The sequence below is a fragment of the Monodelphis domestica genome, chromosome 1, assembly GCF_027887165.1.
Source record: "Monodelphis domestica isolate mMonDom1 chromosome 1, mMonDom1.pri, whole genome shotgun sequence".
In the NCBI taxonomy this organism is placed as follows: Eukaryota; Metazoa; Chordata; class Mammalia; order Didelphimorphia; family Didelphidae; genus Monodelphis; species Monodelphis domestica.
The window spans coordinates 192188628-192203091 of record NC_077227.1 but is presented as its reverse complement, the minus strand read 5'-3'; the positions used below and the strand labels follow the sequence as shown (position 1 = coordinate 192203091).

General features: G+C 37.6%; 1 protein-coding gene across 3 annotated transcripts in view; it reads left to right on the top strand.

Annotated features, from left to right (window-relative positions):
• RYR3 (ryanodine receptor 3) overlaps window positions 1-14464 on the top strand; it is a 793997-nt gene that overhangs the window by 757117 nt on the left and 22416 nt on the right. For all 3 annotated transcript variants that reach the window (XM_056810219.1, XM_056810218.1, XM_056810220.1), the window contains 5 exons: window positions 2031-2112; window positions 2917-4244; window positions 4895-4953; window positions 5963-6134; window positions 7575-7661. In XM_056810219.1, coding sequence (XP_056666197.1) covers window positions 2031-2112; window positions 2917-4244; window positions 4895-4953; window positions 5963-6134; window positions 7575-7661 — 1728 coding nt within the window. The remainder of the gene's footprint in view (window positions 1-2030; window positions 2113-2916; window positions 4245-4894; window positions 4954-5962; window positions 6135-7574; window positions 7662-14464) is intronic.

Genomic DNA, 14464 nt, shown 5'->3' with positions numbered 1-14464 from the left:
GATAAGATCAAAATGGATATATGATTTAGATATAAAGAGTGATAGCCTAAACTAATCAGAGAAACAATTAGTTTACCTGGCAGATCTATGGAGAATGAAATAATCTATGATCAAACAAGAGATATAAAATGAATGATTTTGATTAAATTAAATTAAAAAGCTTTTGCACAAATAAAACCAATGTAACAGATTAAAAGGGAAACAATAAACTGGGGGGAATTTTTAATGACAAATGTCTGTTAAAGTCTAATTTCTCAAATCAATAGAGAACTAAGCTGAATTTATTATAATACAAGCCATCCCCTAATTGACAAATGGTCAACAAGCAATTTTCAGATGAAGAAATCAAAGCTCTCAATAATCATATAAAAAATGTTCTAAATCAGTCTTGATTAGAGAAATGCAAATTAAAACAACTCTGAGGTACCACCTTATGCCTAACAGATTAGCCAGTATGACATAAAGGAAAGTGATAAATGTTGGAAGGGATATGGTAAAATTGGGGCACGAATGCATTGTGGGTGGAGTTGTGAACTCATCCAACCATTCTGGAGGGCAATTTGTAACTAAACCCAAAGGAATATAAAACTGTTCATATCCTTTGATCCTGTAATACCACTACTGGGTCTATATCCCAAAGAGACCATAAAAAAAAAAAGAGGAAAATACCTGTTTGTACAAAAATATTTATAGCAGCTCTCTTTTTGTGGTGGGAAAGAATTGGAAAATAAGATGTCTATCATTGGGAAATGCCTTAACAATTTATGGTATACATTGGTGATTGAATACTATTGGGCTATAAGGAATGATAAGCAGGATAATTTCAGAAAAAGCTGGAAAGTTCTACATGAATTGATGCAAGGATTCATGAGAAAGAATGCTCTCCACCTCCACAGAAAAAACTGTTGGAGTCAGATGCAGGTCAAAGCATACTATCTTCGATATTAGTTTATTTATGGTTTTATTTTGGGGTTTTGGTGAGTATTCTCTTACAGCAATGACCTATACAGAAGTATACTTTCCATGATAATACATATAGAATACAGATCAAATTGCTTACCATCTCTGAGATGGGGGAGGAAAAGGAAAAAGGGAGACAATTTGGATCATATAATTTCTGAAAATATATGTCAAAAATTGTTATTATATGTAATTGGGAAAATAAAATATCTTTGAATTAAAAAATGTTTTACTCATAATCAAAGTGGAAGAATATCCTTCTTTGAGGGCTGATAAAAAAAAAACTTCCCTCTGTGATTGATAAATTGGTGATATATTTGAATGGAGTGAACCTCAAAAAATCAGAAAGTATCTGGCAGCAAAGAGTAAAAAGTATTGTCATTGTGCCTCCAGGAATAATGCTGGGAATTGGTTTTAGGGAAAGAGAGATTAGGGTTGCTTTGTCACTGATCAGGGGGTGGGGGTGGACAAATCTCTTCTAGTTGAAATTAATAGAAATGACCTAAGGGGAAGGGACTTTTGTGAACTATATAATGGAAGTTCCAAATTGCACAATGGATGGGGCAGGTACAGCTGGAGAGAGACATGGGAGGGAAAGGGCCGAGTGAATGGGGGTGAGACATGAAGAGGCATGGTTTTTATTTGGGCAGCTGGCAATTCATCATTTCAAGGATTAGAAGTGGAAGAAGTGAGAGAGTTGTAACTCCTAGCGGTTGGGTCTGTGCAAGAGGACACCAGTGACCTTCTTTATACTTGGTGGTCCCTTCAGGTATTGGGATGCTCTTTTGGGTTGGTTTAATATTTTGCATGAACTTTGGTATCTATGAAAAAGAGAAGGCAGGAAGCCATTTGCATCATGTCCATATTCTTCTATGTTTAAACATGCCATGCTGTAATGGGTTTCACCATGCAATGTCAGGTGATGCTTTAACCTCCTTAATACTAGTTTATTCCTGGGAGCCTGGATAGCCTTCAGCTGATTTCTCCAAGGCCTGGTGTGCTTGCTTTTATTGCTCTCTGTTTTGTTAAGAGATTACTTAATTCATGGGTATCTCCTATTATTGTTGTAGGATTCCAGTCAGATTGAGTTGCTGAAGGAACTATTAGATCTCTTACAGGACATGGTGGTGATGCTACTCTCCCTCCTTGAAGGTGAGAGTTTGATAGAATTATAAATTTATAGCTTCTTATTTTCTTGGTCTGCACCATTATCCTAGCCTCATTGACCTTTCAAATTTTCCACTTAGCCGGTCATTCGAATCAAGCTTAATAACAAATTTTGGAAAGGTATAATCTCAGGAAAATGAGTAGAAGTAGATGAATGGGGAAGGGGGTGAGGATGGAGGGAGGGAGACTAAAGCCAGTCAATTTCTGCCAGTAAGAAATACTGAATCATCTGTAGGAAAAACACCAACCTTTGTTCTCTCTTTTCCCATTTGTTTTCAATGAGACTGCTATAAACTTTGTATGGTGTCATTGAGTAGAGCACTGTTTTCGGTCTCAAAGGGATACTATCACTTATCCCTTTGTACTCCTCTGGTAAAGGTGCCTTGTCACTGTGCCAAAGGAGAGGGAATGGCATAAATACCACACTACTCCAGTTCATCTATTTTCCTTTATTTGTCATCTCCCCTGTTCCTTAATGGGTCACCCTTTCTGGCTTTTGGATAACTCCCACATATTTCCACATCTTACACCCAACATACAGTTTGGGTCACAAGCATGTAATTGACTCATTTGGCCTCCAAGTTTCTTGAAAATATATAGCTTCCTGGAGGAGCAGCATAGCTTGTTGGAAAGAAATGGGGGTGTATTATGAGACCTTAAAAAAAACAGTGTAAGGGGGAAATGTTTGGCACCATGTGAATACAAATACTTTTTAATAACCTGGCTAGTTCTATCATGATTCAGGTACAGCAATAAATTTGCATACATGTTGCTTATCTCTTCTCATAGGGAATGTTGTAAATGGAACTATTGGCAAGCAGATGGTTGATACCCTTGTGGAGTCATCTACCAATGTAGAAATGATCTTGAAATTCTTTGATATGTTCCTCAAACTCAAGGACTTGACCAACTCAGATGCCTTCAAAGAATATGACCCAGATGGGAAAGGGATTATCTCCAAGAAAGAGTTTCAGAAAGCCATGGAAGGACAGAAACAGTATCCCCAGTCAGAGATTGAGTTCCTTCTCTCCTGTGCAGAGGCTGATGAGAATGACATGTTTAATTACGTTGATTTTGTGGACAGGTTCCATGAGCCAGCCAAGGACATTGGGTTTAATGTGGCTGTGTTACTAACCAATCTTTCAGAACATATGCCAAATGATTCCCGTCTACAGTGTTTGCTGGACCCAGCTGAGAGTGTCCTGAATTACTTTGAACCCTATCTGGGGCGCATTGAGATCATGGGTGGAGCCAAGAAAATTGAACGTGTTTACTTTGAGATCAGTGAATCCAGTCGAACACAATGGGAGAAACCCCAGGTTAAAGAGTCCAAAAGACAGTTTATCTTTGATGTTGTCAATGAAGGTGGGGAACAGGAAAAGATGGAATTATTTGTAAACTTCTGTGAAGACACAATCTTTGAAATGCAGCTGGCTTCCCAAATCTCTGAATCTGACTCAGCTGAAAGACTGGAAGAGGAAGAGGATGAAGAAGAGTTTTCCTGTGTAGTAGAAGCTGAGGAAGATGAAGAAGAAAATAAATCACTGGAGTCTGCTTCTGCATTTGCCACGGCCTGTGTCTCAATAAAGAAAAATGTGGCAAGTTTTCTGAAAATGGTCAGTCTGAGAAACCTCAGGAAGCAGTATAGGAAGGTGAAGAAAATGACTGTCAAAGAACTGGTTAAAGTGTTTTTCTCTTTTTTCTGGATGTTTTTTGTGGGCTTGTTCCAGTTGTTCTTCACCGTTGTGTGGGGAATCTTTCAGATCCTCTGGAATACTGTATTTGGGGGTGGCTTGGTAGAAGGAGCAAAGAACATCAGAGTAACTAAGATCCTTGGTGATATGCCTGACCCTACACAATTTGGCATCCATGATGATGTTTTAGAAGCAGAGAGGGCAGAAGTGACTGAGCAGAACGTCACAGCTGAACTAGTGCACTTTGTAAAGGGTGAGAAGGGAGAGGCAGACATCATGTCAGATCTCTTCGGGCTCCACACAAAGAAGGAGGGAAACACAAAGCATGGCCCTGACCCTGGCCTTGGGGATCTCTCTGAGATTATTGGAAATGATGGGCCTCTCACACTAGAGAGCACAGTTCAGAAGAAAAGGAAAGCGCAGGTAAGTATAATCCATTTCTCTCACCTTTCTCATCCCCAGAAGTGCTTATGCACACTGTCCCTATTAGAGCCAGTAGCTAAATAAATCAACTCTGTTTTAGATTACAGTGATTTTGGGATACTCCAAACCCAAGAACCCGAAATGTAAGGAGTTCCCAGTGATTGAGAGCCCTTATCTCAGATGGTCTAGTCTATAGGTCGTATTCCCTGACCCCCTCCCAGCCTCCACATCTTTGGTAGGAAGCCACATTTAGTTATTACTTAATGCCAAAGTTCTAGACAGTGAACAAAGCAACACACAACAGGAGGCTCATTTCCCTTATGATAATATGTCTGCGGTGACTCTAAAGATGCCGCTCTTTTAAAAAGTCTTGGTTAATATAGTTGACTTAGCAGGTTAAGACAGGTTACCACCTTCAGGACCACATCCTCATCAGAGGATAATGATTCATTTTTAACCTTTGTGCTATTGCTGATATCCTTCAGATGACACAATGTAGGCTAAGTTCTTCATAAACCATAAAGACTTTACCTAGATGTGAACAATTGCTATTTTTATTACTAGAACATAATTACTTGTATGGAAAACCAGCCCACCAGAGCTAGGGAAAGAAAGTAAGATATCTTGTTTGACTGTTACTTTTTCTCTAGGCAGCAGAAATGAAAAGAGAAAGTGAAAGAGAAGGAAAAATGGAATCTGAGAAGGCAGAGTAAGTTCTGGTGGATGTCTTCTTGCCATTTCCTGCTCTAGTTGCCATGGCTAATAACTAAGGAAATCATCCCACATCCAAACCTCAGTGGTGAAAAATCAACTAGCATCTTTCCTAGGACTGAGTGAGGACCTCTCTGGCTTTGATCTCTTAGTTATTTCCTCCTCTTCCACAGCCTGCTCTTTTATCTCCTTTATTGACTTAACACATATATCCCTTCCCCTTCTGCAATCCCATCATACTTTTTCTCTTAATATCTAGATAACTTCTCCTTCCTTAAGTGTTTTGAAAATCAGGCTAAGGGGAACCTTTAATGAATCTAAATTAGCATCACTATGGCTGTTAGTACTGTTATGATGCCTCCCAAACTTGGGACACATTTTCCTCTGTATCAGCTGTAATCATCATGTTGCATGGAGTGTGAAGGCCTTAACTTCTCATTACATCTCTTAACTTTCTCATCCTCAGTGGTTTTACCCAAAAATGCACCTTGTGCATAGTATGTAGCATCTTCAGAGAAACGTTTGAGAGAACCAAATACTAGATTAAGTGCAAAGTGAATGAGAGAAGAGGGTGGTTTAAAAAAATTAATGAAGAAAGCACATGAAGAACTTGAAGTAGAAAACTTAAAATAGAAAAAAAAATGTGTTATTTTTAATCTGGTATTCCTGAGAATAGGCTGTATAATTTATGCATATCTACACAAATGAAGAGGCATCTGAAATTAAAAGAGGAAGTAGTAAACCATACCAAAGGATTGCCACACCACGCATTCATTTATTCATTTATCATTCATCCAACAATTATTTATTGAGTCTCTACTATGTATGATGCTGGGTAGGATAAAAATATGCATAAAAGAGTTTCTGTCCTTAAGGAACTTACCTCCAGGGCTCCTTCATATATAACCTAAATTACCTTTCTATAAGTCTTATTCTCCCTTGTGGTCTTTCTGGGTCTGACATTCATAGGTAATTCTGAGCTAAGTGGGTTTCTTATACCTTTATAGTATGGAAGATGGGGAAAAGCAGGACAAAATCAAGGAGGAGGAGCAACAAGAAGAAAACCTGGATGGTGAGAGAACCAAGAAGAAGCGCCGTCATGGCCAAAGGGAGGAGAGGCCTGAAGCATTCATGGCCAATTTCTTCAAAGGCCTAGAAATCTATCAGACCAAAATGTTGGTAAGCACTTTGTTCAACACACATAGTTTACACATGATTCAGAATCCAATTCCAGTTGGAATTCTCCTCCCCTAGGGGGTAAAGTGTCTCATTTTCACTATTTGGTTGTCCTACCTTCCTTCTATCCCTATTCATTCTCTAATATTTTATTTTATTTTACTTGCTTTCTCCTTTTTGCATTGAGAAAAGAAGATAGGGAGGCAAGAATGGGGAAGATTAGCAAGCTACTATCTTCTATGTCTCATCTAATAAATGCTTCTCAGTGATTGCTTTCATCTTTGGAACTCTATACCTTTTTTGGCTTAATTTCTTACTGAGATGGGTAGGAGGCCCTCATATATTTAATGCTTTTCAACACAAATTTGGGAAATCATCATAGATAAAAAGAAATTCCCTATAGGTTGTATTCCAGTTGAAAGCTGATACTTAGAATGATGTATTTTGTTACTCAAAAATATAATAGGGGGCAGCTGGATGACTCAATGGATTGAGAGCCAGGCCAAGAGATGTGAGGTCCTGGGTTCAAATCTGGACTTAGACACTTCCCAGCTGTGTGGCCCTGGGCAAGTCACTTGATCCCCATTGCCTAGCCCTTACCACTCTTCTGCCTTGGAACAGTATTGATTCTAAGGTGGAAGGTAAGGGTTTTTTTTAATGTGATGAAAGTTATAGACTAGTCCATTAACACCATTTAACTGATATTATAGCAAATGTATAGAGTTCTTACAATCCAACTAACCTTCATAATATTGTAACTATGGAAAAGTACTTTGAGCTTGGACTAGAGGCTCTAGGGGCACGTTTTCCCTGCCCATGCTTCCAGCAACAATGTCTATTAACTCTCAAGGAAGGAGGAATTTCCCTGGCCCTAAGCTACTACCATTCCCCTCTTCTGCTGTGGCTGTGCCGCATGGAGAGTGCTGTCAGGGTTAAAGCTGGGGAGGAAGATGAGGAGAGGAAGAGTAGAGGTGGGGACTCTGGCAACAGTAACTTGCTGAGGCTTGAGGAAAGCTTCCCTGGGAAGTAGCTCCAGCCTTCATCTCATGAATAAGCTCATCCATTCATAAGAAAAGTGCTACTGATTCTTTTTTATTTAACAATCAGTAACAATGGTCATTTTATACCAAATGTTTACCACAGTCTGTCAGAAGCCTGGGACACCTAGCTGCTCCGTAGAAGAGCAAGTCCGGAGCAGGGTTTTTCAAACACGGTGTCTAAAATCAGTCTCTGGCTGCTCCAAGAAAGACCCATAAGGAAGAGGAAGGCCAAGTTCATTCTATAAGAGTGATTATCAATGCAGGGATGGCTAGAAAAGTGAATATTTTAACCTGGAAAGTTTTTTTTTTTTTTAATGACTTCAGGAGAGAGAAATAGAAGAGAGCAGAAAAGAATAAAATCTCTCTCTACCTTCTCTTCTCTTCTATATCCTTTTTTTTCCAGCATTACCTGGCCAGGAATTTCTACAACCTGAGATTCCTTGCACTGTTTGTGGCCTTTGCCATCAACTTCATCCTGCTCTTCTATAAGGTAAATTTCCTTTGTTCATTCAGAAGCTGTTTATTTGCTATATGCCCATGGTGTACACAAAGCCAAGACACGGACTTCTCTCCAGGAACTACACCATTTGGATAGTTTCCACCTCTTATTGCCATTTGCCAAGGGACTTGAAACTTGGTTTTAAAGAACCAGACTTTGGAAATAAAAGGGTTTATTGGAAGTAGACAGCCACCACATTCAACCAATCCATATTCAAGAATTCCCTCTGTAACATGTCTGACAAATGGATACCCAACCCACTACTTCTTAATTACCCTAGTTGGAAGTTTTTCCTCATAGTAAGCCCAAATGTGCTTCTTTCCAACTTTTGTCCATTGCTCTGAGTTCAGCCTTCTGGGACCAAGCAGATTAAGTCTAATTCTTCTTCTCTATGATAGTCCTTATGCTGGAGACAGATAAAATACCTTCCCATGTATTTTCTTCTCTAGGCTAATTGATTTTCAAATGAAATGAACTTGAGCACCTTTGTAACCTTGGTTGCCCCCCTTTTGAATATTCTTTAGCTTAGTGTTTGCTTACAAAAATGTGATATCTTAGGATAGAACACAATTATCACCTCTTTATTCCTGGAAGTTTTGCCTATCTTAATGGAGCCTGAGGTAGCATTAACTTTCTTGGATAACATGATTACTATTTAGTCTTAATGTATTTTTATCTACTAAAACCCCAGACCTTTTTTCAGATGAATTGCTCTCTGTCCCGAGCTCCCTCATGTTAGACTTATAAAAATGATTTTTGAACCAAACTTAAAACTTTGTTTTTACCTATTAATTTCATTTTATTTGATTTGCCCCATTGTTTTAGCTTGTTCGCATATTTTTGAATCCCCAGTCAGTCACTGAGTGCCTGATATCCTTCCCAGCTTTGAGTTACTGGAAAATCTGGTTAAGCATTTCATGGATGTCTTCATTCAAGGCATACTGACTGTTAATGTTAAACATCTAAGAACCAAGCAAAAACTCTTTGGAACTTCCCTGAAGATCTCTTTCAAACTATTGATTATTTTATGGGTCAAACTGTACTATGATCTAGCCCACATTTCTCTCTTTCTCTTTTTTTAAACAAGAATAGCACAAGAGACTTCGTCAAATCCTTTGCAAAACCTAAGTAAATTGTCTCTATAGCATTCCCTTTGTCCAGGAGTGGTAGCACATCCCTATAATGCCTACCACTAGGGAGGTGGAGGCTGGGGGATTATTTGAGTTGAGAGATTGTAAACTGCAGGGGGCTAACTCAATTAAGTATAGCCAATCAGGTCTAAGGTTGGACTAAGTCCAACATCCAGATGCTGAGTGCCTGGGATTAGAGGACATGAGACTGACTGAGGAGGGGGTGAATTAGCCCAGGTGAGAAAAAGAATAGGTCAAACTGTGCCTATCAGTCAATCAACAGTGAGATCAAGCCCCTAAAAGGTTACTGTACTTCCAGCCTAGACAAGATTGGGCATGATGGCAAACCTTTTAGAGACCAAGTACCCAAACTACAATCTTTACACTCATGTCAGATTCCCCCTTGCCCCAGATAGAGGAGGGAGGAAGTACTCCCATTGGGCTGCTGGGCTGAGCAGGTCATGTAAGAAATGTCCTCAGGCAAGGTGGAGAGGGGGAGGGGAGCAGTCCCCTCTGGTACATGTGCCATAGGTTCACCAACAGGGAGATAGAGAAACCCAGTCTCAAAAAAAAAAAAAGATATTAACTCTGTCAACAAAAGAAATAAGATTAATCTTGTATGTCTTGTACCTAGTATTAGAAGCCATACTGGCTTTTAGTAATCATCACTTTTATTTCTGTATACTCACTATCTCATTAATAATGTTCTAGGACAGTGATGATGAACCTTTTAGAGATGGTGTGCTGGGTCCCACCCCAAACCCCATCCCCAGTCTGAGTGCTGGGTGCACAACAACTCCCCCTCTTACCCCACAACGGAGAGGGAGGAAGGAAGAGCTCCTATTGGGCTGCTTGGTGGAAGAGTGGGAGAAGTGAGGAATGTCCTCAGCAAGTGTAGAGAGGGGGAGGGGAATTTGAGTGCTCTGCTCCCCTCCATCTCTGCCACCTGTGAGCTGCCCATCTTGCCCTCTGTATACTCTCATTGGCTGCTGGGCAAAGGGGTGGAAGATATGAAAAAATGTCATTAGGCATGATGGAGAGGGGGAGGGGAGCAACTCCGCCCAAGTCCCTCTGCCTTTTTGGTAACAAACCAGGGAGCGAGGGGTGCATCTGCTCACACAGAGTGCTCTGTGTGCCATCTTTGGCATCCATGCCATAGGTTTGCCATCACTGTTCTAGGATATTACTCAAAATTCAAGTCAAGTTCATTAGTTGGCAAGTTATCAGATGCCATTCTCTTCTCTTTTTAAGAAAATTGGGACATTTGACTTTTTCTAATCCTGTAATAGCGCTACCATTCTCCATGATTTTATTCGAAGGGATAACTAAGTAGTCATATCTGCCACTGTTTCTATAGAGAAGAATATTATTCATTTGAGCAAAGTGATTTAAAATCACCTAAAGCAGTTAAGTGCTATTTTGTTATTCAGTCATTTTCAGGCATAGCTGACTCTTTATAATTCCATTTGGGGTTTTCTTGGCAAAGACAATGGATGATTTGTCATTCCCTTCTCCAGCTCATTTTATAGATGATGAAACTGAGGGAAAATGGGCTTGTGCCCAGGGTGACACAGCTAGTTAATGTCTGAGGCCAGATCTAAACTCAGGAAGATAAATCTTCCCAACTCCATGCCCAGCACTCTATCTACTGCTCCCACTAGTTGCCCAAGAGCTGCCTTGCCATCTTCCTAATTATCTTGAGTATAACTCTTTAGACCCATGTTTATTTTGTGCTTTCTAATCCAAAGACCATTCTCCTTGGTAGAGAAAACAAAGGCAAAATATCCCTATCCTGTCTACCCAACATAGTAGGGAGCCATATTCTTTTTGACATTTCCCCCCAAAATAACAAAATTTAAAACTTCAAAATTTGAAAACTTTAAATAAATTTTAAAATTCTTTAAAAAAAATTATCCTTAGATTTGTTTCCCAGGTTCAGCTTATTTTTAACTTTAGAATTCTTTTAAAGTATTCTTACAGGATTGTGCCATATTTTTGTATTCATCTTCTCTTACTTGCTCTTAGGATTTCTCATTTATTTTTCCTATTAGCTATACTTTGTGCATTTGTGTAGAAGCATTTCAAGTTTTATACTTTTTTTTCTTAGATAATCTTTCCTGTGAATTCTTAAGTTTCTCAATTGCTATTATTTTTATGTTATTTTTTAAAAACCCTTACCTTCCATCTTAGGATCAATATTAAGTAGAATTCCAAGAAAGAAGAGAGGTAAGAGCTATATAATTACAGTTAAGTGACTTGCCCAGGGTCACATGGGCAGAAAGTACCCAAGGTCAAATTTGAACCCACAGCCTCCTATCTCTAGGCCTAGCTGTCTATCCATTGAGCCACCAGTTGCCCCTAATCTTCCTATGTTCTAACAATTCTCTCTAGTAACTTATTTGTGGTATTCATAGACAATTTACTCCTTTCCCCTTTCAGGTTATTTAAATTTTATTGATACCTTTTGTTTTATACCACAGTCATTTCCTGATACATATCTTTAAGAACCCTTCTCTGAAATAAGTAAAACCAATATCTATGCCCAGCAATTGTTGTCAGACAATACTCTCTGTATTCTCTGTAACTATAATCTCCCACCTCTTTTCCAACAAGGAGTCATTTCATTATCTATTCTTCATGACCAAGATTGGTCATTACAGTTAAAAGTTCATTTTCTTTTCCATGTTCTTTTCATTTATACGAATGAAGTCATGTATATTATTCTTCTGCTTTTACTTATTTTGTTCTGCATTAGTATTCTCACATTTCACTGAATTAATTTCTGATGGCACAATAATATTTCATTATATTCACATATCACAATTTTTTCATCTATTCTCTAATCAATGAGGTTCTTACTTTGTGTCTATAATAGTCTTTTTTTTTCTTTTTTGCTGCCACAAAAAGAGTTGCTGTGAATACTTTAGCAAAAATGGGATCTGTTTTTTAATATCTTTGGGGTATATCTCCAGTGGTAAGCAAACTTAATCGATGAATATGAACAATTTAATAACTTTTCTCATGTAATTCCAAATTGTTTCCCATGATGATTGGTCCAATTCTTAGGTCCACTAAGTGAATCATGTGCTTGTCTTCCCATAGCACCCCAAAACTTGATGTTTTCTATTCATCATCTTTGTCACTTTTAGGAATACAAAATGAAACCTTAGAGTTATTTTTTATTCACATCAGTTTTTTAAAAATTTAATATCTTATAACCATTTATCTATATTAGTTACTGATCTTAAATATTTTGTCCTTAAATCTTTATATATTTCATCAATTGCTTATAAGATATCAGACTTTTATCAAAGATATGATACAAATTATTTCCTACTTGACCTTTTCTCTTATACTATCCACATTAATCTGTGTAAAGCTTTTTTATGCAATCAGAATTGTCTATTTTATCTTTTAGGATCACACTTCTTTCCCTTTTTAAGAAGTCAAGAATATTCACCCTAAAAATTATGAAAACTTCATTCTTTTTTAATTTTACAAAAATATATGTTTTATCTAGGTCCCTTATATGTTTCAAAACTAATATATTTTATTATGTAAGATGATGGTCTAAATCTAATTTCTACTTCAACTTTTCAATTTTAATAGCTGTTCTTAACAAATAGTCCCCCTTCCACCATATTTGTTCTTGGAATTACTGAACATTGGGATTATTAAATGTTGCACTTCAGTTATGACTGATTCCTTCTTAGGTCATCTCATCTGTTCACTTATCTACTTTTGTATTTTTTAACTAGTACAAAGTGGTTTTAATGATTCATTCTTCCACCTTTATTCCTCCTTTAAATTGTTTTCCTTTATAATCTATTTTGTTCCTTTAAAAACATTCTGTTATTAATTTATTTGGTTCTAAAAGGAAATCTTTTTTTGCTATTATGGCATTTAAAAAGGAATTTAATTTAGATAGTATTTTTTATCATATTAGCATAGCCCAATGCAACTATGACTGATGAATCTCAATATTGTTATCTTCCTTTATTTCTATAACAATTGTTTCTTAGATAATTCTAATCCTAAACCCTGTGTAGCTATTTTGAATAGAATCTTTCTTTCCATTACTTTTTCTTGATGGTTTTTTTGGGTACTTTTTAGAAATGCTGATGATTTTCAAATTTTTATTTTGTAACTTGCTATGTTACTGAAGCTATTAATGATCTTGATTGGTTTCATAGCTATTTCTCTTGGGTTTTCCAAGTAAACCATTTTATCATTTGCAAAGAAAGATAATTGTATCTCCTTTTTACCAGTATTTATATATGTTTCATTATCTTTTTTTCCCCTAAAGCTAGCTTTTCTGGAACTATGCCAAACAATATAGGGGTGAGGGAAGCAAGGAACTGGAGCAGCACATGGTGATGGAAACTGAGTGAACCATACTGACTCTGTCTTATGACTCAATTCTGAAGCTAGTTCAGTTCCCTTTCTATTAAATTATAATCCCAGTCCAGTTTCTGTTTTGAGATAAAACTTTATTCATTTGTGAGGGATTGCAGGGAAACATTGTTTGAACTTAGTCCTATGTGATTGGGAAACTGGACCAACTCTACCTGGTACTTAGAGACTTTTAAATAAGGACTGAGGTTATGTTGCCCAGAAATTCAGTCATATCTAAAGATTGATGCAAAGAGTTTTCTCATAATTATGCATCTCAAACAACTCATATATCTTATCTGAAATCTGGCTCCACAATGATCAATTAGCTATTGTTTCCATGTTCCTTTAACTATTTACAGACTCTTGGGGGAGTGGGACCCCTCTTCTGCTAAATTAGGAAATTGTACCTGTTCACTCTCCCTCTCTCAACTTGTAAACTCTCCAATATTTCCACCAATTAGAAATCAAATTATCTAATTTTCTACTCCAGTTGTTTTCTTTTAATTAATTTGTCTTATTTGTTTTGGATGTATAAAAATCTGTCTGCCCCTGTATTCAGGGTCCAGGTCCCAGTTTGTTAAGCTATTGGCATGTGCTGCTTAATAAATTGATATACTAGGAAGCTTGCTCACCCACCAATATTTTGGCAAGCCAGCTTATGTGATGCTGCTCCTCTGCTTACATTCTTATACTAGTCCATATAAGTAAGCATTCCAGTGAGAGGCAGAGTGGTAGGGGAACACCTTGGGAAAAGAAGGTATTACTTATTCAAGTAAGTGCCTCTCTGGTGTGAGGTTCATTGTTCTAGGTATCTAGAGAGCAAGTCAAATGGGACCTATATAGTGTCTCCAAAGTGAAAATGACTTCTTTGTTGATTCCTTGGAGCCACTGTACCTGATACATCTGAACTTGGCTTAGCTCCATGAGTCTGCCTTATATATCATCCTAAGATTCTGAGATATCATGGCCTCCACTAAACTCACTCTTTCTTATTGGTCTTGATGTTCAGGCAGGCCCCACCCAGCAAAAGGCATTCACAATATTCAACCCATATTCTTGGTTACAAGCATAGTTTTCATACCTACTAACAATCATAAACAAAATACACAGTTCACATAGCCTACGGCATTCATATTTATTTCATTAGAATGTAATCAGATTTTAACTTATTCTTACCTATTAATATAAAATCATTTAAAATTCATTGTTACCACTATGTCCTCACATTAGTTGACAATGCAAAGGAAAGAATGAATCATTTGGGCAGAG